We start from the raw sequence: 23,327 nt of genomic DNA on the forward strand, positions 1-23,327 counted from the left end.
ATTGGCAGTGCATTGATATCTAACAGGCTACTTGAATCATGGCCTGTGAGAAAGCAGCAGCCTCGAGAAAATCTTATAGTGACACTGAGATCTCACAGGCTACTTGAAAATCATGATTTTCTCATGGATGTTTTTTCTTTCATGGACGAGGTTCGGAAATGGACAGGATTCAGTTTCAGCTCCTACGGAGAGGCTTGCAGAAGAGTCGAGATCTGCAGCACCCAGAGCAGGAACATAACCCGCACAAGAGGGTCTCACATCACCGAGAAGAAAATCATGTTCTTGTCCATCTTACAGGGTGCTGAAAACTTCTGACCTTTTCCATGACAAAACAGCATCCACGATAAATAATGTTCTTGTTAATGAGAAAACAGTGACCCCAGGAATGAAAAAGCACTGTCCAGTCCATCTAGTAAGAAAAACCAGAAAGTAAGAAAATCGCACAAACAAGAAATGATCGCGAAGTAGTCTGTCTATGAGAAAACACTGCCGCAAAAAGAAAAGATAAGGGGGGGGGGGGAATCGCTTTCTGGTCTGCGAGACAGTCATACAGAGAAATGAAATTTCACAAGCGAGGCCATTTCACGCTACAGAACGCAGGTTGCGCAACATCAAGACTTCCCACCGGAAAGATCCCTCTCCCTAAAAAAAACTTTGCATAGCGCACACCCTCTCGAATGTTTGTGTGGCAGGGCGCCTAGCCACTCCGCGCGACCCGAAGATGAATGACAGCCGGCTCGTTCAATAGGCGACGACCTTTCCGGCTGGCTGGGATGCAGCAGGCTCCTGGGTCTGGGAGAGCTGCAGAAGCGAAAGTGACTGCTTCAGTGGGAGGGGCGAGAAGCTCTGGGCAGGGGGCGTCAGACCGTAAAGGCAGAAGAGCACTCGAGCGGGCTTTCTTGAGGGACTGCAAGCGCGGGGCTGTTTGTTAGCTCCGCCCAGATAGAGGGCAGGGTCAGGTGGTGGCCCTAGCGGAGTGGGCGATGCTGCTGCGCGTGGGCGCCGCCTTTGATCCTCGGAGGGATGTGGCCCCTTGGCTTTCGGAGCAGACTCCGGCAGCTGAGCTCGGAGACTGTAATGCTGGTGAGGAGGTGGCTTGTTTTGTAAAATCCCGTCGTCGGTTCCTTTCGTATTTCCCTGTTAGTTCAGACTCGTGACACAGAAAGGGTCTTGTTTGTTTAGCTCGCCGAACTGCAAAGCGTGGAAGAAAACGGGGCGCCAGGTTGTCTTGCATCTCTTGTCGAGTTCCCCGGTTAGCGGCAGGTTTCCCTGCTGCTTCGCTGTTGTTGTGTAAACGCTTTTCTGATTGTTTCAAACTTTTGATGTAAGTTGCCTTGGTTATTCACATTGTAACGGAAAGGGGCAGGGGCGTAGCAAGGTTGGAGTGGGCCCAGAGACAAGATTTTAAAATGCCCCCCCCCCCCCCAAGCTCGGCTCATGAAGTAAAGAAATCTTAAATGAGGCTGAATCGTGGTAACAAAAAGCATAGTAAATTTTATATATTTAAGGAGATATATATGAATGAATATCTATCTATCTATCTCCTATGTGCAACAATAGAATATCATCCTAAATTATTTTTAAAAGGTTTTGTAAATTGTGGACGATGCAAGTCATGTAATGGTACTGGAGAAGGACATGCTGTTCTGGTAGTTCCAGGTCTTAACACTCACATCAGTTTCGACAACTGAAGGAAGTCTGGGCAGGTGCGTGGCTGGAGGATTCAGTCATGTGACTTGCCGGGGGGGGGCAAGGCAGTGGGCCCTCAGACAACTGTCTCCTCTTGCCCTATTTTAGTTACGTCCCTGGAAAGGGGGATATTGATGTGCTAAATAAAGACAGATATAAGCGGTGCTTATTAAGTGCGATAGTCAATAAAGCTGCAATCCTGTGCACACTTACCTGAGAGTAAACATGAAATTCTGTATTCAATCGTAGAGTAAACTTTATTTCAGAGGGAATAATCTTTTATTTCAAAAAGATCCTTTGGGACATGTTCAGTAGTGGTGGATTTTACAATTTTGGCACGTGAGTCGGAGATGGTTGCATTATACTGAACCGTTGCCAAAATACATAAATATCTGGAAATACCTGTCTGGTTTTTTTGTGCCTTGAAAAATTATTTGCATGCAGATTATAAAGTTGATATAAAATATTCATGGTTAACATTTCTGCAAAGAACTGCGCACAATTTTTTAATTTTTATTTATTTACTCAATTTCTATACCGCCCTTCCAAAAATGGCTCAGGGCAGTTTAAACAGAGAAATAATAAATGAATAAGATGGATCCCTGTCCCCAAAGGGCTCACAATCTAAAAAGAAACATAAGACAGACACCAGCAGCAGTCACTGGAGGTACAGTGCAGGGGGTGGATAGGGCCAGTTACTCCCCTACTGCTAAATAAAGAGAATCACCACATTAAAAGGTGCCTCTTTGCCAAGTTAGCAGGGGGTATGGAACCACTTGTGGTGTATCCAAGTTTGGTGTATCCAAGTTTGGATTCTCAAGAGTAATATTTGGTGGTCAGTCTTGGATTCTGCAAGTAGACTGGCAAAATTCCTGAGAGATTTTTATGCTGTTGGGTAATTTAATGTAAAAAGGTTACTTGATGACTAAAATGAACTGTGCAAGTTGTGTATGTGTGGAATGTAAACTTTGATTATTTGTCTTTAGATCAAGAGTTGACTTTGCTCATTCTGGCCAAAGTTAAAAATGCCCCCGCCCCCCCCCTCCCACAGTGGAAATTAATGGGGCCTCAAAGTACCTAAGTTTGTGTTTGTTTTTTGCTGGTTTATCAACTCTCTATAGGTGTGCAACAAATAAGAAATGCATTATCAATCTGTGTGAATGCCAGGAATACCTTGTGTATTCATTTGCATGTCTAGATCAGAGTGCAATATCGGACACAGATAATGCTGAAAATCAAGGCGTATGCAGTGTGTTCATTTATTCCTTAAATTTCTTGACATGAACTAGGTTTACCCCTTTGTATAACTATATCAGCAATTATACAAAGGGCTCAGAATGCCAGAAGTGTACATGAGGGAACAGGAAATGCTTATGTGGATCTTACTTCCTATTAAGTCTGTCATACATACATACAGCTTTCCCTATGTATGTCAGAAGTTGTCTTACTCCTTTATTTTCACTGGTCAGAAATGTGGTCAGAGCAAGCATTTTATAAAAGATTACTCTCATTTCTTTGAACTCCAAAAACATTTCTTTGAACTCCCAAGTGAACACTAATTCATCTTTTAAAGATTGTTAGGATTACAGGTGGTTGTGGCTTTTTACAGCAGTCATTCCACTGGGTAAGAGAAAACAATATATATGGCAGACTAATAGCACAGTGGAACTTGTATTTATGGAATTACTTTAATTTTTTGATATTTAGATGGACCTGCCTTGAGGGTTTGGAACAAATAACTGCTTTCAGTATGGTTTGTTGTTTTATCTTGCTTTACTTTCTCTGTATCTTCTCTGTGATTCTGATCTCAAATGGTTTTCTTCCTACCTGTCTGATTGGTCCGCAGAGAGAAGCCTTCTCTTTCCCACAGTCCACTGGGATCCCTTGAGCTATGCTTGACCCCTTGTTTTTCTCTCCATACTGTTCCTGGGTGATCTTGGAAAACCCCATGGTTTTCAGTACCATCTGTACACTGACAAATACATAGCTTCAGCCCTCTACCTCAGAAGTTTCTCCCTCTGTCTAATCTTGCATCTCCAACTGCCTGTTCAACATACCAGCTTGTATGTTTCACTGACATGGCAACTGCTCATGTTTTCTCCAGACTTGCCTCTCCTTCCAAGCTTGGCTTGTCCATTAATAATGTTGCCACCCAACCTTGAACTGGCTTGGGCTTTATCTTTGACTTTTCTCTTTTATTTTCTGTATTTTACCTGTTGACAAATTTTGCTGCTTCTCCCTTGACAGTATTGCAAGAATATGAGTCTTCCTGTATGTTCCCTTAGTAAAAGCTCTACTTCATACCCTGATGCTTACACCTGGTTATACTCTATTTGGTTACTCTCCCTTCTGGCCTTCCATTAACACATCTTGGTCCCTTTATCTCCATCCAGCACTCTGCTTCTAAAATTATCCACCTTTCTCATCACTCTGATGACACAACTGATCTCTTGAACTCCCTACACTGGCTTCCTGACCTTTCCAGATCCAGCACAAGCTCCTTGCTATGAAAGCCTTCCACGGCCTTCCACATCCTACTTCCCAGATATCGCATCTTTTGTCCTTGAAGAATTCTCCTGTGTGGAGGCACTATCTTTCTCCTCCTCTTCCTTTTCTTGTAGGGCTGATGCGATTAGTCAGATGAGGTATCCCCTCACTTGCATTGCTGCTCCTTGGCCCCATTTTCAAGCTTGCATCAGGGCACAAATGTGGTGCCCACTGGCATCTCTCAGCTGGTGGGCGCTTTGTTAGCCAATTGGATGGCTTCCTTTTACTTGGAACAAGAGAGAAGGAAGCCACCCAGCTGGTGAGCTAAGAACTTGCTGACTGGTGGGACATCCATGCTCCAATATCAGCCATACCACTGATGGTGTGCTGGTGTTATTTATTATGCCCATGAGACTTTTGGGTTTATATTATTATTTTGGAATTCTAAATTTCCCTATTGCTGCAGGGTAAACCATATACCCAACAAAACTACTTAATAATAATAATTATAACAATAATATCTTGAGTTTTATTGTAATTTTGTTGGTGATGATTATAACACCGTCTGGTCAGGACACCAGTTTGCAGATTCTTTTTTAACATACAATTGTGTTTTATATTAAGGCGAGGTATCTCACAATATATTAATGCTTATTATTTCAGACACTTTGAGCAAGAACTTGGAAACACTGCACATAGTAAATGTTGAAAGAAATGGAAACATTGTTTATACCTGGAAGGTAAGGCTTATATTGTACTTCAGAAACTGTCAGCACGATCCTGCTTATGTTTACTCCAAAATAACTCTTACTGAATCCAATGGATGTTACTTCTAAGTGAATGACTGTAGGGCTGCAGCCTATCTTCTGTAACAAACAAGTGTGTCTGTCCATCTTTCATTTAATATTCTAAATGTAAGCATGGACTTAAAACAGAAGATCATTTAACTATAGTTGGTTTTATATTTTATTGTTCACAATTGACTAGCTTGGCTTAATTTGACTCTAAACACTATTTATGGTTAATTTTATGGATAAAATCCGACTCTGAACCTTATTTGCAGTGCTTTGTACAAGTTTTGTTCAGCACATTTTTGTGTTTGAATTTATGGCTATTTTTGCTGACTTGTCTGTCTTTTGCTGTAAACATCCTTCAGGAAGAGCGTGATTACTGTATGCTTCCCACCTAAATGTAGTACTATTTAAAATGGGTGAAACTTCATTTTCTGCCACCAAAACGCACCTAACGTAGTATGGCACTACTTTTTAGGTGCTTTATGTAATCCGCTACATAAGATTCTGAAAACTATAAATAAAACATACTTGGATCTTTCAAAAGACAATTCTGTTAGATGCTGTTGATCTTTTTACAGTCTGCCAGCTAGAAATGACTTTTGCAACAGCTGATGACAAAAGGCCAGCAAAAAGGAGTCACATGTGGGCATGCAGGGAAGGGAATAAGTGCCATCACTGGGCAAAGCATTATAGATCGTGGATACCACCACAGAAAAGGCATGGCCCTGTTTCCTTACAGAAGCAAAACACAGCATATGTACCCAAGCCTCCCTTATGGCTCTTGAAGAATAGAGAAGTACGTATGTGATGAGCTGTTCCTTAAGGGCTCACTGAGTGGGGTGGGTTGGAGGGTAAAGGAGATTTTTTTTTCTTTCCCACCCTCCTGCAACCTTCCCTCAATATGCTATAGGGTTCAAGTTCATCTTAGCAGTTTATTGCTATATTTCTCATAGGGGATTCAGGGAAAGGGAAGAGGTGTTCTTTCTTTTGTCCCTTTAGTGCAGGTAAAACAGTTATTTAATTTGTTATCACTCTAATCCTAATCCTCACTCCAGGATACTTACATCAGTTCTGTTTTCTCCCTGCTCAGTTCTCCTTTGTTCAACTTTGAGAAGGAATTCTTCCTTCCCTTGCAACCTCTGTAAAGGGAGGGCAGAGGGTTTTGCACATCACTCAATTTCTTCTCTGTCTCCTCCAGGGCTTTTCCCTCTGGCTATCTCCTCCATCAGAAGCATGACCATCAGCCACCTGTATCTCTTTTCTCTTCTTCTGGGGTCTGAAATCCACCCCCAAACACTCTTAAGAGCTCTCCCTATTCTGAATGTTTCCCTCTGATTGGGCTGCTAGGGCAACCATTAGGCCATCTTGCCTTGTCCAGCACTGATTGGTGCTTCAGTATGACTTTGGTCCTGTTGCCCTGCAGTAGCTGCAAGGCGAGTGGGAAGAGTGAATGTTTTCATCACTGATGAGTCTGGGGTGACTTGGCCAGGAACCTGGTAGGAACCCCTCAGCTGCCCTCAGCATTCCATAGGTCCTGGAAGCTAAAAAGCATTTGGGTCATTTGGGGATTTTAGAAATACACTTCTCTTTCATATAAAAACTAAATATATCTACATATCTTTGAAGTTCTTGGAATATGCAGAAAGAAAAATGCAGTGCTTTATTTCTGATAACTTCAGTTTACTTCCAAGTTGACAGTCTTGAGGCTATCCGAGTTTGATATTATAAGGGTGATGTTGAGAGAGCAATGTCTTAACATGCTTGTATGAATTTTTTAATGCTCATGATTGCTTGTATGAATTTTTGTCTGCTCATTAATGGATTCCCTTTGCAGGGGAATCAGAGGCATACACACATTGGACTTTATGATCTCAGTAGCCGAAAGAATGAGGTAAGTCTATGTTGTCATTTGTATTGAACAGAGAGAGCAGAAATAGTTTGGCCATCCTCTCTGGAATCAAGCTGGTTAATGTTTGTCAAAGTTCTTTAAGATCATTTCCCCAACAAAATTAGGCACACATGGTGAAGTAAAACTCCACAATTATTACAAGAAAATTCGTAAGTTTAAAATACACAATAAAACAATCTTCTATAGACCTATATCTAGATGTATAAACTTATCAGCTGATAAAAGTATCAACCTCTTCAAATGCCTGGTGAGTCTTCGCTAATATAACATTTAAAAGAGAAGTGGCTTAGCAGTTTTTCTGGAAATAGATGGGGTTTTGAATGTGTAGTGTAACTATAGGAAGAATCTGTTTCTAGCACCCATAGAGTGAACCTGCCTGGGGACTGGGGCATCCCAACATGGTCAGGTTCATATGGAAGAAGGCATTCTCCCGAGATATACTTGACCCAGGCTGTTTAGGGTTATATAATAAGTCCATTGAATAAGTACACTGCAAATATGGAGCAGGCCGTCTGTGGTGCTATGGATTAATCTAGCACAGAAAGATAACCCTGTTCTGTTTTCTTTGCAACTGTGGCACTAAAATGCCTGGTTCTGAAAGAAATATGTTTGTATGATTGAACAAGGAAACTAGGGTGGGTAGGAGTAACACTACGTTCGTTCTTTTACACAAGAAAGTACTTGTGTAAAAAGAGCATGCAGGGAAATGACTAAAAAGGTAGTGGGTACACATGATCACCAGAAAGTAAGTTTGGTGTGAACCTTCGGTTCCCAGTGAACATGGGCTTCTGGTGCAAAACAGTTTTTCCAGCCCTTTTATGTAGTCTGAAGACACGAATGTTGGATTCCTGAGCTGCACTTCCCTCCAGGAACCCAACTGAAGTTTGAAGTTACAGATGTTGGGTTCCTGGAGGAAAATGTGGTTTGGAAATTGGCAGCTTCAGATGTCATGAAAGGCGCAGAAATACCAGCTTGCTCTGGAAGTGCGCACTTGCCAGTAACTGGTGGTTCACACCAAACTTGCTTTCCAGCGGTCTGCGCATAGAGTTATTCCCTTTTAAAAACAACTACACCAACTTGTTCATAGAATGTTGTTCTTCCATGTTGAAAGAATATTTTAATGTAACATGTGCTAACGTAAGATTTATTTTTCAATAGCACCTGTATACATTTGAAAAAGATTTGCACGTGACTAGCTGTTCAGTAAACAATGAAAAGACATTGCTGGGTAAGGCCTTCTCTCACTTCTTCCATCAAAGTTCTTTTGTTTAATTATAAAAACTCTTTGGATCTTGCATCATTCATCTTATAATTAACAGTTATCACTGTAATTTTGAACACAGACATGCTTTTAAAAACATGAATCTGTCTCTTTTGTTTTAATAAGTACTGCTATTCATAGTATTTCAAAATCTGGATCCTTTCTCTTTCCAAATGAGATTCATGGAATTCAGTACTTAAAAAATTCAATATCACTTTTTTTAATTCATTAGCAGCCAGTTTTCTTCAATCAATCAAGGAAGAAAGAGTACCTCTCTTTCAACCAGGTACTTGCAACCTTAAGACACACCATTTAATGGATAGTTGGACATAATTTACCAATAGTCAACTAATACTGTTTTAATTGTGCTTTCATTTCAGTGTCCAAATCTCTGACCTTGCTAATTGAAATTAACCCAGTTAATAATGTGACAGTTTTAAAGGCCGTAGATAGCTGTGTTAGAGTTCAAGTAAGTGATTCCATTTTCCATTACTACTCTTCATATAGAAAAATTGACCATATAAAGAATGAGTGTTAGTGGTATCTGTGCCAGTGCCTTATATAGTGATATGAATGTGGCACAAGAATGTTCCTTTCAAGGCGAGTTAAGAAAAGTTCACTACTATGTCTCAATACTGTATTGCTTATAAATATGACAACTGTTGAGCTAATAACTTGAACTTTGTGGTGTGTTGATCTACTAGATAAGGTCTACAAATGTGCCTGATTTCAAATTGATCTGCTGAAAAGTGCTTAAAATAGACACGTTTGCCCAAATTTTATCCAAGTGTATTGGCTATTTTAAATAGGAAGTGTGGTGTTTAGTGGTTTGGTGATGTTTTGAGTAGCCATTCAAAAATTAAAGTGGCTACCAAGTGCTGGCAAAGTTATACAAAGCATGGCTGGTTTAAGAATGAAGCTAGAATGCTGACACGTTTGCCAGTACTCTCATGCTGGCAGGAGGAGCCAGTGAGTGGATTCTATTGTTGTTGCAATGCCTGTCTAGAATGCCTATGCATTCTAGAATGCAATGCCTAGAATGTGAGCTCTCAGGGAAGGGGTAATGGAATGACAGGTAGGGGAAGGCTGGTGAGCTTGGTAGAGTATTCTGAAGGAGAAGCAGTGGCAGTTCTGAGAGGTGTGTGGAATGAATTTGAAAATGCATGCATCCATAAATAATTGCATGTGAACAGAAGAAGAAGCACATGCATGCAGCACACATGCATGCCCCAGAAAAACACACATGAAACGTGTACAAGTACACATGGAGAAAAACAGACGCACATGACAAAAATATTTGCAAGCACATGTGGAAGCATGCTTAAAAATGCATACAACATGCACAACACAAACAGATACATGCTCACAAAAACCATCACAAGCACTTGTTCCAATACTATGAATATTTATATACCGCTTTTCAACAAAAGTTTCCCAAGTGGTTTATAGCCATATAAATAAATAAAATGGCTCCCTGTCCCCAAAGGGCTCACAAACTAACGCCCCCCCCCGAAAAGAACCCACATAAGATAAACTCCAGCAACAGCCACTGGAGGGATGCTGTGCAGGGGATGGATAGGGCCAGGTGCCTTTTTGCTCAGTCAGCAGGGGTTGTACACAACACTAAGACATGTATGTGTTTGCACACATATTTAGTTAGCTGTGTCACAGAAGCGGCAGCCAGTGTGGGTGGCTGTCTATGCTGTCTGTCTGGGCCAGGACTTCCTGCCTGCTTTTAGCACTGTAACCATGAGTGACACTTTAGGGACTAACATCTGAATAGGGTTATTATCTCTCTAGGATGAACACTAAATTTACGTTAGAGAGGGTATTGGATTTCCAACACTGTAATGATGATTTTTCTTTTAATAAATTAGTGCTTTTGTTTGCCTATTATTTCTGAAGAATTTCTTTTTACAGTTTCTATATCCAGTTGCAGAAACAAATACTTGCTCAGAGAATTGTCTCTTACTCATTTCAGAAGACAAATGTAAGTGTTTTATTTCTGTAAAAAATGATGATTGTACACTCTGATTTGCATGCTGTATTGCAGGTTGACTGGATATTCTCTTCTGGGCTAGTTCAGACATAATGCATAAACAGAACTAATACATAATCTTGGCTTCATGTACTATCCCTGAGCCTTGGGAGTATGTTCTCACCCCTCCTTTGCCTGTGTGGGAATTGGAAGCATTATTATTCTAGCAGCATTGCTTGTGACCCTGGCTTTTTCTAACCAGAGTTGCAAAACTTTATACCAGGATCTGAATCCGAGTTTTGAGCAACCCTGGCTACCAAAATCAGAAGTAGAGTACTTAGAGCCTCACACAGGCAGGGGAAAGAGGAATGCATGCTTCTGTGGAATGGAGATTTTGTGCAAAGCCAGCATATAATACTTACTCTGCATTATGTCTGAACTGACCCACTATCTTCTGTTTTTAAATGCTGCCTAAAATGTTGTACCTTCTTTTTTGGTCTTGTATGAATCCTGCTTTTGGAAGCTTGAGTGAACAAAACATTTGATATATCAATGTTTGTGGGTAATGTTCTAGGGCTGTATTCAAGTCTAATACGATGGCATGGTTCCTAATCAACTTGTGGTTGTGGGAGTTGTCATCATTCCTGTTTTCATCAGAACTTCTAGTGTTTGAAAGAGCATTGAGTGCTATGAATGAAACCTAGCGATGACTTGACAAAAATCAACAGCCAGAAGAAAGGGTCCCTCAGTGGGACAGGAAGTCTGGTTTCTAGTTGATGCGTTGGTGATATTGAACAGTTTCCTTTTGGGAGGGATGTCTTTCAGTTGGCCCTAATTCTAATATTTTGCTGTTCTGTTCTGTTTATACACTATTTTATTAATGTTTGCATAATTTATAACACGGCATACAAAAAGAATAGAGGTGCAGATTTTCCCTAAGCATTTGAGGAGCCCACTCCCCTCATTTTCTAAACTCTTCCTACCACCACACGCAATAACCCATATCTCTCCCCCCAAGTGTTTTTCCTCCCCACAAAACAAAATTAAGTGAGGAAGAGTTCCTCAGGCTTCCCTCTTCCTGCATTGCTGGGCAGGGGGACCCCATAATATAACTGATACAACTATATTCATACATATGAAAAATAAAGGACAACACTGCTCATGGAAAAGAAGGATCTTTGGATATTTGGATGGGGATTTGGGCCAGGAAAACTAGGAAAGACTGTCATTGGGGTGGGTCAGGGAAGGATCAAGTTCCATTAAGAGAGATTGTGCTGGTGATAGTATGTGTTTTTATATTTCTCAGGGAAGTGTTATGTTCTGTCCTAATTGCTGTTGCAAAGTGCTGTAACTTAGGGGAGCTTGCTAACTCCCCCCTGCCCCCCAGTTACTTCTAGTAAGGTTTTTGCATTATTGCTATATGTATGAGATTTTACAGAGTAAATGACTGTATTCTCATCAAAGTAAGTGTGTGAGATAGTCACAAGTTCAGTATATACAGGAAGTTTGCAAATAACAAATGTCTTGTTATCTGTTTTCTAACTTTTTGTTTTGTTTTACGATAGCATAGATCTAACAAATATTTAACCCACCAACCTGTCCCATTTCACTCTTCACTACTACTATGACAACTATGTATACTGCTCTTCAACCAAAGTTTCAAAGTAGTTTATGTAGAAAAATAAAATACATAAATAAGATGCTCCCCTGTCCCCAAAGAGCTCACAATCTAAAAGCAGTGACGTTACACTAAAGTTGAAGGAGAATTCCCATATAGTCAAGTTTTATTTACGGTCCTATACCAAATGACCATATAAACAAGGTCTTAGCCTACTTTCCAGTAGACTTATGAGATCACCTGGCATTCTGTGTGTGTGTCTGTGTTTCCGTCCGTGTGTCTTACCCCACATCAAATTCTCAATGCCTAGTCAAATATGAACCAAATCAGGTACAGATGCAGGGACACACAGAGACACCTCAGTGACATAGTTTGTGATGATGTCATTCAATTCAAAGTGGTGGACACATAAAATTTTGAGGCACAAGTGGGTTAACTTGTGAACCACTTAATTGATTTGAACCAAATTTACTGCAGCTGTAGGGACACCTCAATGGCATAGTTTGTGATGATTTCATCTACTCCAATCCAAGTTGATGGATGCTTGAACGTTTGAGGTGCTAGTGGGCTAACATGTGGACTGTCTAACTGATTTGAACCAAATTAGATACAGTTGTAGTGAGTGATGCACAGGGATACCTTGGTGGTGGGTGTAGTTTGTGATGTCACCCACCCTGATTCAAGATGGCAGAACCATAAACTTTTGAGGTACAAGTGAGCTAACCTGTGAACTGCTTAACCGATTTGAACCAAATTTGCAACAGCTGTAGGGACATATAGGGACACCTCAGCGGCGAAGATTGTGACAATGTCATCAACCCCAGTTCAAGCTGGAGGACATGTGAACTTTTGAGGTGCAAGTGCACTAACTTATGGGCAGTCTAACCAATTTGAACCAAATTTGCTACAGCTGAATGGACACATAGGGAAACTGAATGAAGACATAGGGAAATTGGGATGCCCCAATGGTGTCATTTGTGATGTCACCCACCCTGATCCAAGATGGCAGATGCATACACTTTTGAGGTCCAAGTGTACTAACCTGATGACTGTCTAACCAATTTGAACCAAATTTGGAACAGCTGTAGTGAGTGACACACAGGGACACCTTGGTGCAGTTTGTAATGATGACATCCACCCCAATCCAAGATGATGGACACATGAACATTGAGGTGCAAGAGAACTAACTTGTGGACCTTGATTTGTACCAAATTTAGTCCAGATGTAGAGACAGTGAAAGGAAAGTAGGCTGATTAGTTATTACTAGAACAACTTGTTTTTGTAAGTGCTGATTTCTGAGCTGGACTGCTGATATTTGCCCAGGATTCTCCACCCAACTTCAAATGTAGCTTGTGAATGTCAGTTAGGGGAGGGAATCCAATGTGGGCAGGTTCAGACAATACAAAATGTGCACAATTTCCAGCTCACACTTGAAGCATAAGCCCTCTGGAAACGTGCAGTCCCCTCTAAGTTACTTTCTGATGGTTGTCTGAACCAGCCCTAAGTTTGATCAAGAGATGGTCAGATTTCTTCCAGTTTGCCCGAATAACTAACTTAGCTGCTATAACTAGGAGACTGAATAGCTCACTCTGTGAATCTTTCAATTTTTTGAAAACTGTCTAATAAGAAGTGAATTGGGTCAATAGAAACTTGAGTTTTCAGTTTTAAAGTAATGTTGTGATGCATTCTTAGAGTGTGAATAAGTACCTTCTTATTAAAGAAGTATACTCTTCTTCTTAAAGAGTGTTCTGATATATTACTATGAGGTTTTTAAGTATGTGGTGGTATCTGGTTAGAATTTTGACAGCCAAGTATCTAATATTTAGTGCAGAAGATTTGTTGCCAGAAGCCCAGAACTCCTCCATGTCTTCAGAGACAAGGGACCATCTCTTCTTGTATGACAGAGTTATGCTCCCATTAATTAGGACTAGGAAAACATCACTACTACTACTACTACTACTACTACTTATATACCACTTTTCAACAAAAGTTTCCAAAGTGGTTTACATTGAAAAATAAAACCATAACTATATTGATGTTAAGAAGTCTTTATACTGTACAGTTGGAGTTTGTTGGATATGTGATCTAGTTGTTGATGTTGCTAGAAGAGAGAAAATGATGGCTGCTTAGGTACAAGACAAATCTTGTAGACTAATAATTAATAATATAATAATAAATCTATTATTGCAAAATGCTTAAAAAACACTCAAGTGCTGTATAAGAATAAAATGGAAACTCCCCTAGCTAGTCATATCTTTTTATATAGCTAAAAGGTATTTCTGAATTGCTTTAATGTTTTGCTTCTAAGTGTCCAACAATAATGCATTTTTACCAAATGTTTTCATTAATTGTCTCTAAAATATAACTTCCATTGAGATGTTGAATATCTTCTTCAGCACCTATACCTGGAGGCTTAGAATGGAATGCAGTATCTCTATCAGTTATTTCAAAAAGCTCAATATAAAGTGGTACAGCACTGGTGTAATGATGTGTTAACAACTTAGAAGCAAAGCAAGCCTTGAACTGGTTGACAGCTTTTGTGCATATGCACATTTGTTAGATGTATAGTATAATTTCTTTAAAAGTCACTAAAATGACTTTGTGTTTGTATTTTAAAGATGTTGAAAAAGTTGACATCAGAGTTGTCAAAGGAGGACACAAAGTGGTAAGATAGTGAAGCTTTATTGACACTAATGTTTCTGTTAAAATGTAATTGGAGATAGGAACCAAGGCATGTTTTTGATTCCTCCCCTCTCCCTGCCCTCCAGTCAATCGCTGTCTTCTATGAACAGCTTGTAGTAATGGCAGCATTTTAGAAATGATGGTTGAATAGGCTGGTAGAATATAATGTAGCAACTGGAGGGTCAAATCCAGCCCACTGAGGAGTAAATAAAAACACTTGCCAAGAGATTAATGAGGAGGGGCTGGTAAAATAACTTACTGGCAATCCATTTGGGACAATGAGGGGAAAGTGGTGCCCTGAGCAGCTGTCACATAGCACTACTTTTGAGATCTTTGTGATTCAGGTGGTGCTCTACATAGAGGGAGGAAAGGGAAGACGTGAGCCCAAGGTTTGCTTCTGATCTTGCTGTACCTGTAGAACTTCTGGAGTGACTATTGTCTGAAATGGTCCCCAGTTGCATGATTTGCCACATGAGACTTTACCATTTTCCTCCCCTCATTACTCCTCATTTCCCTTTCCTTTTAGGTGATTGAAAGTTCAAACGATCTCCGAAGAGAGAAGATTGTTGATGATCTCATTTGGGCCCAGTGGGACATGCTGGAACAAAGACTATTCTATATTGTACTAAAGGTTGAAGATATTGAACATCTTATTCTCTTGATCACATTCGCTGTTCTGCTTACATGCTATTTATGCAGTAGAAGTGTTGATTTTAAAATAGTACCAGTATTGTGACTAATAAGGGACAGAGAAGACACAAATGTCAAAACTAGACTCTTCATGCCATCTGCCCTGGTCTTTTATCCTAAGGAAAACATGTGGATATTAGGAATGTGCACGAAATAGATTTTGCATTCTGTTTCCAGCTCAAAACAAAATACAAAATACTCGAAATGTTTCATCAAAACAACTCGTCTGACTGATTGTTTTGACAAAACACTCAAAATGTTTGGAGTGTTTTGGCCATAGGGAACAATGGAGAAACTTGAAATACTCCATTGTTACCCATGAGTAGCTCCTAGGGACACTAAAGTGGGTTGATGATGAGTGATACCTACCACCGGATCCTGTGGGGGTTTGGGGAAAAGATTTTTTTTAAAAATTGATATCATCTGCTTGCTCACTACTTTTGTGGGTTGGGTAGCACCCATCATTCCCTACTACACAGCCCACTTTGATGTCCCTGGGAGCTACCTATGGGGAACAATGGGGTTTTTTTGAGTTTCCTCACATACAAGTGCATACTTTTGCATTGCTGTTTGCAACTCTGCCTTGAAAAACACTGCAATTTAGAAGCAAGCAGTAAAAGGGAATCTATCCCTCCCAACACAGAACATACATTTCAAATGTAGTCCAGAGATGGCCAAAAAAGAATTGCTGACCTATAATCAGTGTTCAATCAATTTTGAGGCTATTCTCACGATGGAGGGAAACTGGAATAAAAGAGTCCAGCCCGGTTTCCTTCCATAGCAAGAACCACTCGGCTAGTGGGGAAGCCTGGTGGTTCAACGGTGACTAGGCCGCCTAAGAACCCCTCCCCTAAAATGAAGTTAGCGGAGTTCTTGCTCCGCTAACCCCGTTTTATTGATTGCCTCTGTGCCACAGCAACACGAGTAGACCCCCGACTAGGAGGCTACAACAAGCCTCCTGTCCTCGGGGGTCTCCTGAGAATGCTCCATGCAATTGCTGGGACAGTAGGAGACAATTGGAGTCCCTTGCCAGTCTGGAGGCTGGGCGGCCCCCATTCCCCACTGCACCTACTGGCTATGTGATGGAGCTGGTAGTTGTATGGGCGGCCGATCCGGCTGCCCAGGGACGGCTCTCTGTTCGTGTGCTGGGAGAGCAGGCTCAGCTTGCTCTCCCCACCAAGCCCAGTTAGGCTCCACACATTGTGTGTAAACCCTCTCATACTGAGTACACCTTGCAGTGCAGATTGCAGAGCAGACCAGAGCAGTGAGTGAAGCATAAATTAGTCTCAAGGCCAGACATGGAGCTCAGCTTATTACAGCAATCACCAAGAAATAGCTCTCTCTTGCATGTGCACTCACACACACACACACACACACACACACCTGCCACTATCCATTTATTTCCCCAACACTATCTCACAAAACAAACCACAGCTCAAGGAAGGCAGGTACCCATTCTGTCTTTGAGATCCAGCTAAATTATATGAGATCACAAACCAATCAGAATAATTATAGCAGCAATAGCACTGCATATTTTACTCAGTGCTAAGCAAAGAAAACCACAAAATCAAACCTAACCTACCTTCCTCCTCTTCTGATGTATTCTATTCAAGAGCGGCACACTATAAGGGCTCTAACTGCTTCCAAGTTCTTTAAAACACATTGTGAAATTCCCTCCTTTTGTCTCCCCTTCCCTCCAGCCAGTGGGGGCACAGTTGCCCATGAAAACACTTGATTTGTATTAAAACAAGCCAATCAAGAAGCAAGGAGATCACAAACCAATCAGCAAGGGAATAACAGGCCTCCAAAATGACACTTGAAACACTTCTATCAAAATGGGGTTGTTTTGCTCTGAGCTTGAAACGCCTTTTATTTAGAGGGCATTCTGTTTCAAACTTGAAGCACTAGAAACAGCCCATTTCAAGTTAAAACGTTTCACAGTAGAAACGTTTTGCACATCCGTCCTTGTTATTTGGTGATGAAATGCTCTTTGTACATGTTCAAAGCTATTACCAAGTTGCAGATTCAGGACTCTGGTATAGAAAATGGATTCTGAAGCTGAGCCGTGCCACAAATTGATTCAATCAATGTTCCACACAAGTCTAGAAAGGTATCTTCTTTTTGGAACAGAAGAATCTAGTAATACCAGAAGTGCAACTATTGCTTTCATAACTGCCATTATCATAGATTTGTTGGGCTCCAATTATATTAATTTGCCTTAAAATCATGTGGGGACATACATCTAGTGCTGACAGTCTACGTTTTAAAAGGGCTTATGGGACAGAGCTACTTCTTGCTTTGTTTTTTTCTTTTTTTGCTATCTGTTCAGAGGGTAACTAGTCACAGCTGTTGAAACTTGTGCAGGCACTCCATTTTTAACCCCCTGAAATCCTGTTGCAAATAAAGAGTGGCTTAAGACTATAAACATCTGGCCACACTGTGTTTGCAGGAGTCCCTCTGAGTTGTGATACTGTTCATAGTTGCTTTAAGATGTCTGTGCCAAAAGGTGATGTGGCAGTGGTTTTGCAACCCACAAAAAAGTTTCCTTCTATGAAATGGAGAACAGTGTCTTCTGACAAGCAAAACCATAAGCATTTACAGAGCAAAGGTAGAAAATCTAAAACCGGAAGGAAGGCTTATGTCAGAAGTTGTGTTGTGGTGAATCTTTGTGCTTGCTTTGTCTTGTTTTCTCCAGGGTGCATGTGTTCAAAGAAAAGTAAAATCTCTTAATGATGAAGAGCTTCCAAGGGGAGAACCAGACATTACAAGAGAACCACAGGGTTCCCAACCCTATGTTTCCCTCATAATGCTAATACAGGGACTGGGGTATTTGCAGCAGAGAATAGGAGGGTGGGAGAATAGGGGGATGCTCTGCTTTTTGCCTTGCCTGCAGATTTCCCCTTGCAAATGTCCCCAAATAGAATGGTGGGTGGTGGTTGTTTTTCATATGCACTGTGAAAGAAGGGTGGGGAACTACCACTACAGTACTAGTATTCAGAAAACAGCATTGCATGGGGGGTGGGGTGTTTGCTGAGGAATTAAGCTGCTTCCCTGAGATCCACTGATTCTCTTTTGTAGCTGTTTTTCTTGTCCTCACATTCTCATTATTTCAGCAAACACGGGATTGAGATTATGCATTTGCCAGAATAACATGCAGTGCACCCCAAAGGTCTCTGTGTTGTTAATACTGCTCTTTATATTGTAGGAATCGAGGGAGACATTAAATTGTATCCAGTTTTATCCTGATAAAAACTTTAAACTAATAGTAAGTCTTATTTTTTTATTTAATTCAAAATACGAAGTCAGAATTTTGAAATATTTTCATCTGAAGCTATAGGCCTGAATCCCTTTCACAGCTACAGGCCCTGTCCAACACATTTGAGTGATTTAAGCATTTCTGCCACTTGTTTATTTAATACCTGATGAATTTCACTTAGATATGTGTCCTGGCTCCATTGAAAAGTCTTGTACTTGACAGAAGCAAGTGTTTATGGATTCTTTAGTTATTCTGTTTGGTTGTTTAAAGAAACTTGCAGAGGCGGATTAAGCTTTTTGCTGCCCATGGGCAATGAGAGACTTGCTGCCCCTCTCTGTCCCCAGAGACGGATTCCCCTTCAGCAGGGGATGGGCTGAGGGAGTTCTTAGTCTTTCTTTTAAAATGACCTTTTTAAAAAGCACCGCTGTGTGGCGTGGAATGAAGCGCAGCCACCGACCAGAAGGTGACCGCAGCAGTAGCGAGGGTGGCAGTGGCAGCAGAGGAAGGGACTCCTTCCTCCCTTCCACCTCCCTCCCACATGAGAATCTGGCCAGGTGGCGGGAGCTCCTTCTCCCATCCCTCACAATTGACTGCTCTGGCTGGCTGAGGCCCACATTCAGGCCTTTGCATCAGGCGCAGAGCCTGACCGCCGGTGGCCCCGCTCACCCGAAGGCTGGTGCTGCATTCACAGTGCAGCCAGGAGTGGCTCTATTCCTGGCCATGCTGCAAACACAGCACCGGCCATTTAACTCCTGAAGGAGCCATGTGGCCCCTTCAGGAGCTACCTAGGCTGGTGCTGCGTTCACAGCACAGCCAGGAGCAGCTCTTTGCTGTGTTTTTAGCAGGGAAGAGCCGCTCCTGGCTGCTCCGCGAATGCAGCAGCCATTTAACTCCCAACCGGGGGCCGTGCAGTCCCCGCTTGGGAGCTAAATCAGCACCCCCGCGTCTGACGTCAGATGTGGGTGACATATCAGGGCCGCGAGGCGCAGCCCCTGATTGGGCACGGCCCAGGTTCTTTAAACCCGTTTGCCCAATGGTAGCTCCGCCTCTGCTCTGCAGGCTCTCTGCACAGAGAGAGAAGCCCGAGTATGGGCCGTAGCCCGTCAGAGCAGTCATTTGCTGGCTAATCATCAGCATGATGTGATGTAGGGATGTGCAGAGAACCGCAGAGGTGCGGTCTGGTGCCGGCGGGGGTCTCCCTTTAAGGGTGGGGGGTTGCACTTACTCCTCCCACTGCTTTCCCCCTGCTTGCACTCCGTTTTTTTGAAATGATTTTGCGGTGTCAGTGTTCCTCCCTGCCCCCGTTGTTGACTCGAAATACCGGAAGTAACAAGCGTGCATGCACCTGCAGCGGCGGACACATGCACGCTTGTTACTTCTAGTATTTCCGGCTAACAACAGGGGCAGGGGCGTCAGGGAGGAACGCTGCTACCGCAAAATTGTTTCCAAACAATGGAGTGCTGGCGGGGGATAAGCAGCGGGAGGGGTAAGTGCAACCACCCTGCCCTTAAAGAACCACCCCCCACCGGCACTGGACCGGGCCACATTCGAACCGCTTTGGAGGCCTCTAACATGGCCTCTGGACCAGTTCGTGCACATCCCTGATGTGATGGATGGGAGCATTTCATTCATTCATTCATTCATTCATTTGATTTCTATACCACCCTTCCAAAAAATGGCTCAGAGCGGTTTACACAGAGAATTAATAAATAAATAAGATTTCAAGTTGCTTCAGGAAGTTAAAGAAGATGGGCTAAAGTAGAATAAGGGAGAACCTAGAGGCAGTTTAAAAAAAAAGTTTTCAGAATGTCCTGTTTTCAACCAATACTTCTTTTATCTATCTCCTGTCTCGTGTATCTGAGGTAGAATTACAAACAGAACCTCTCTGTTGACATTTTAATAGTAAAACAAAGTTGTATTGTGTGTGTTAAATTCTTTAACAGCTTGAAGCACCTTTGGACATCTCGCTGGCTGATATAGAGTTAATGTGAGTTGTCTTTTGTGTGTGTGTTTTGACCAAACTTACCTAAAACCAGACTGGCATAGTCCACTCCATACATTTTGTGGCTTCACATCATATCTGAAATGTTCTTACCTAATAGAGTTAGGATTTGTATGTTGCCTCAAAAGCTTTTGAGAGGGCTGAATGTAAAGGCATATACCTTCTACTCCAAGAAACCCCTCTTCATATCTTTCCTACAGCTTGCTTGTTGTCCTTCCATACTTCTTTTTTGCTGGAGTTCTTCTTACAGTCCATTTCTGTCCCAAAGACTTTACTACAGTAGTTCTGTTTTCAAATTCATCCAGTCACAGTACAACGTTTTGTCCCCTTGTATCTGATAGACTTCCCATTATAGCCCAGAACATCCAGGACTTTTAGAGGTCTTTTATCCTAGTGCCACTTTGATGCTTTCCATATAGAAATCCCAACCCCTGAGGTGCATCTATGTCCTATGCTGGCTACAGTCTTCCTTGCTTTCTGGTTGCAGGCCTACTTCTAGAATTGTATGGGCCCCCAATGGCACTGTCTTGCTCATCTTCCCATTCTGCTGTCCTCTCACTACAGGATGGGTGTACTGAAGTCAGAATAGCACCAACTGAACAATTGTAAGAGCTGAAATGTCATGTCAGGTTTTGCGGAGTTTTACTCTGTCAGGAGATGGTAACCTTGAACCTGGAAGCCAGAGGCTGAAGACTCTACTCTTTTTCCATCTCGTTTTCCTGCCAGGAGGTGCCTCTGATTGAACCTGAAAGGCTAGAGGCAACCAGATGGACCAGGGTGGTGCTTCTTCCAGTTCTTTATTGCAACCTATTCCTGGAATAATTATTTATTAAGCAGATAGTGATTGCAGATTAATTCTGTATCTGTGTCCGTTTTTATGTTCATAATCGGCCTTTTTTAAATTTGAAAACATTGTCCCATGTCTTCCCAGATGTAGCAACAGTGTCAGTTCTGTCTGAAAGTTTGACAACACATTCTTAAGCATGTTTTCTTGGAATAAAGTTTTACTGAGTTTAGTTGGGCTCACCCCTAAGTTGACCAGCCTCTTTTTGTTTACTGGGCTATATACAAAGATACATACATTGGTTCAGGTGACTCATCAGTTGACTTTAAAGTGACTTTAATTTGACTTGCACGTTGGAATAATGTAAAAGGACCAAAGATGTCACTGTTTGGGGTAATGAAGTAACTCTAGTTTCTGTTCCTAGACTTGTGAATTTGGACTATGACCAAGAGATGATACCTAAACCTTTGAATCTACAGGTTTTTACCAATGAAACAGGTAACACAAACATGAGAAGTTGTCCTCATTTTTCATTTGATTATAAGCCTCATTTACGAAGAACCACAGTCTCTTCTGCTGAACTGTTCTGTCCTTGCAGCATCACATAGTGAATTTCTCCTTTTAAGTATTTCTTGGGTACAGATACCAGGGTACAAAATGCATGCACCTTGTGGATAGTGCACATGCATTTAAATTGCTGCTCTTCTATACTGAAGGAGGGGGCATGATCTTTTGCTTTTGTGCTTCCACATATCTTACTGAGAAGAACAGCAAATTCAAAAATATGGGAAGAAGCTGCCTTTCAGTCTTGAAGTATCTTTTGAATCGGAAGACAAAAAGAGCTTTGAATCGAGATAAAAAGCAGCTCTGTTCAACCTTGACCTAGACTTGCAAAACAAACCTTCAAATCGGTTTGGATCGGTTTCAGTTTGTGACTCCTGAGGATATGGACAAGCTGTTTGGGGGGATGCAGTCTACCACTTGTTCTCTTGACCCTTGTCCAACATGGCTTGTTCAGTCTAGCAGGGAGGCTGTTGTAGGCGACCTGGTGGAAATCATAAATGCTTCTCTGAGGGATGGCAGGATGCCTCCTTGTCTTAAGGAGGCAATTATTAGACCTCTTCTAAAGAAGCCTGCATTAGATCCCTCAGAGTTTAGCAATTATAGGCCAGTTTCCAACCTCCCATGGCTGGGCAAGGTAATTGAGAGGGTGGTGGCCTCTCAGCTCCAGGTGGTCTTGGAGGAAACTGATTATCTAGACCCATTTCAAACTGGTTTTGGGGTGGGCTATGGGTGGAGACTGCCTTGGTCAGCCTGATGGATGATCTCCAATAGGGAATTGACAGAGGAAGTGCGCCTCTGTTGGTCCTTTTGGATCTCTTGGTGGCTTTTGATACTATCGACCATAGTATCCTTCTGGAACGTCTGAGAGTGTTGTGGGTGGAAGACACTGTTTTACAGTGGTTCAGCTCCTACCTCTTGGACAGGTTCCAGATGGTGTCAATTGGAGATTGTTGCTCTTCGAAATCTGAGCTTAAGTATGGCGTCCCTCAAGGCTCCATACTTTCTCCAATGCTTTTTAACATCTACATGAAACCGCTGGGAGAGATCATCAGGGGATTTGGAGCTGGGTGTTACCAGTATGCTGATGACACCTACTTCTCCATGTAAACTTCTTCAGGAGTTGGCTGGATGAGGGAGAATAAACTGAAGCTGAATCCAGATAAGACGGAGGTACTTATTGTGCAGAGTCGGAACTCTGGAGACGATTTTGATCTACCTCTTCTAGATGGGGTCACACTTCCCCAAAAGGAACAGTTTTGCAGTCTGGGAGTACTTCCGTAACAACCCCTCTTCCTGGTTTCTCAGGTTGAGGCAGTGGCCAGGGGTGCTTTATATCATCTTCAGCTGATATGCCAGCTACGTCTGTTTCTCAAGATCAATGATCTCAAAACAGTAGTACATATGTTGGTAACCTCCAGACTTGACTTCTGTAATGCACTCTATGTGTGGCTGCCTTTGTACATAGTCCAGAAAGTTCTGGACTTCAATTGGTTCAGAATGCAGCAGCCAGGTTGGTCTCTGGGTCATCTCGGAGAGACCACATTACTCCTCTGTTGATGGAGCTACACTGGCTGCCAATAGGCTTCTGGGCAAAATACAAAGTGCTAGTTATA

At 41.9% G+C, this 23,327-nt stretch overlaps 1 protein-coding gene across 7 annotated transcripts in view; it reads left to right on the plus strand.

Moving 5' to 3' along the window:
• Nucleotides 1-815: 815 nt before the first annotated feature.
• The window catches only part of GSAP (gamma-secretase activating protein), a 65,920-nt gene continuing 43,408 nt past the window's right edge, over nucleotides 816-23,327 (plus strand). For 4 of the 7 annotated variants that reach the window (XR_008307551.1, XM_053251314.1, XM_053251315.1 and 1 more), the window contains exons 1-12: nucleotides 816-1,083; nucleotides 4,840-4,916; nucleotides 6,805-6,861; nucleotides 8,038-8,107; nucleotides 8,373-8,426; nucleotides 8,521-8,609; nucleotides 10,061-10,130; nucleotides 14,355-14,401; nucleotides 14,945-15,049; nucleotides 18,314-18,373; nucleotides 20,308-20,351; nucleotides 21,575-21,648. Coding sequence is in view for 6 of the 7 variants with exons in the window: in XM_053251314.1 (XP_053107289.1) it covers nucleotides 984-1,083; nucleotides 4,840-4,916; nucleotides 6,805-6,861; nucleotides 8,038-8,107; nucleotides 8,373-8,426; nucleotides 8,521-8,609; nucleotides 10,061-10,130; nucleotides 14,355-14,401; nucleotides 14,945-15,049; nucleotides 18,314-18,373; nucleotides 20,308-20,351; nucleotides 21,575-21,648 (847 nt within the window). In the remaining variant the exon portion in view is untranslated. The other 3 variants (XM_053251317.1, XM_053251318.1, XM_053251316.1) reach the window with 3 other exon arrangements.

This window comes from Hemicordylus capensis, chromosome 5 (assembly GCF_027244095.1).
Source record: "Hemicordylus capensis ecotype Gifberg chromosome 5, rHemCap1.1.pri, whole genome shotgun sequence".
In the NCBI taxonomy this organism is placed as follows: domain Eukaryota; kingdom Metazoa; phylum Chordata; class Lepidosauria; order Squamata; family Cordylidae; genus Hemicordylus; species Hemicordylus capensis.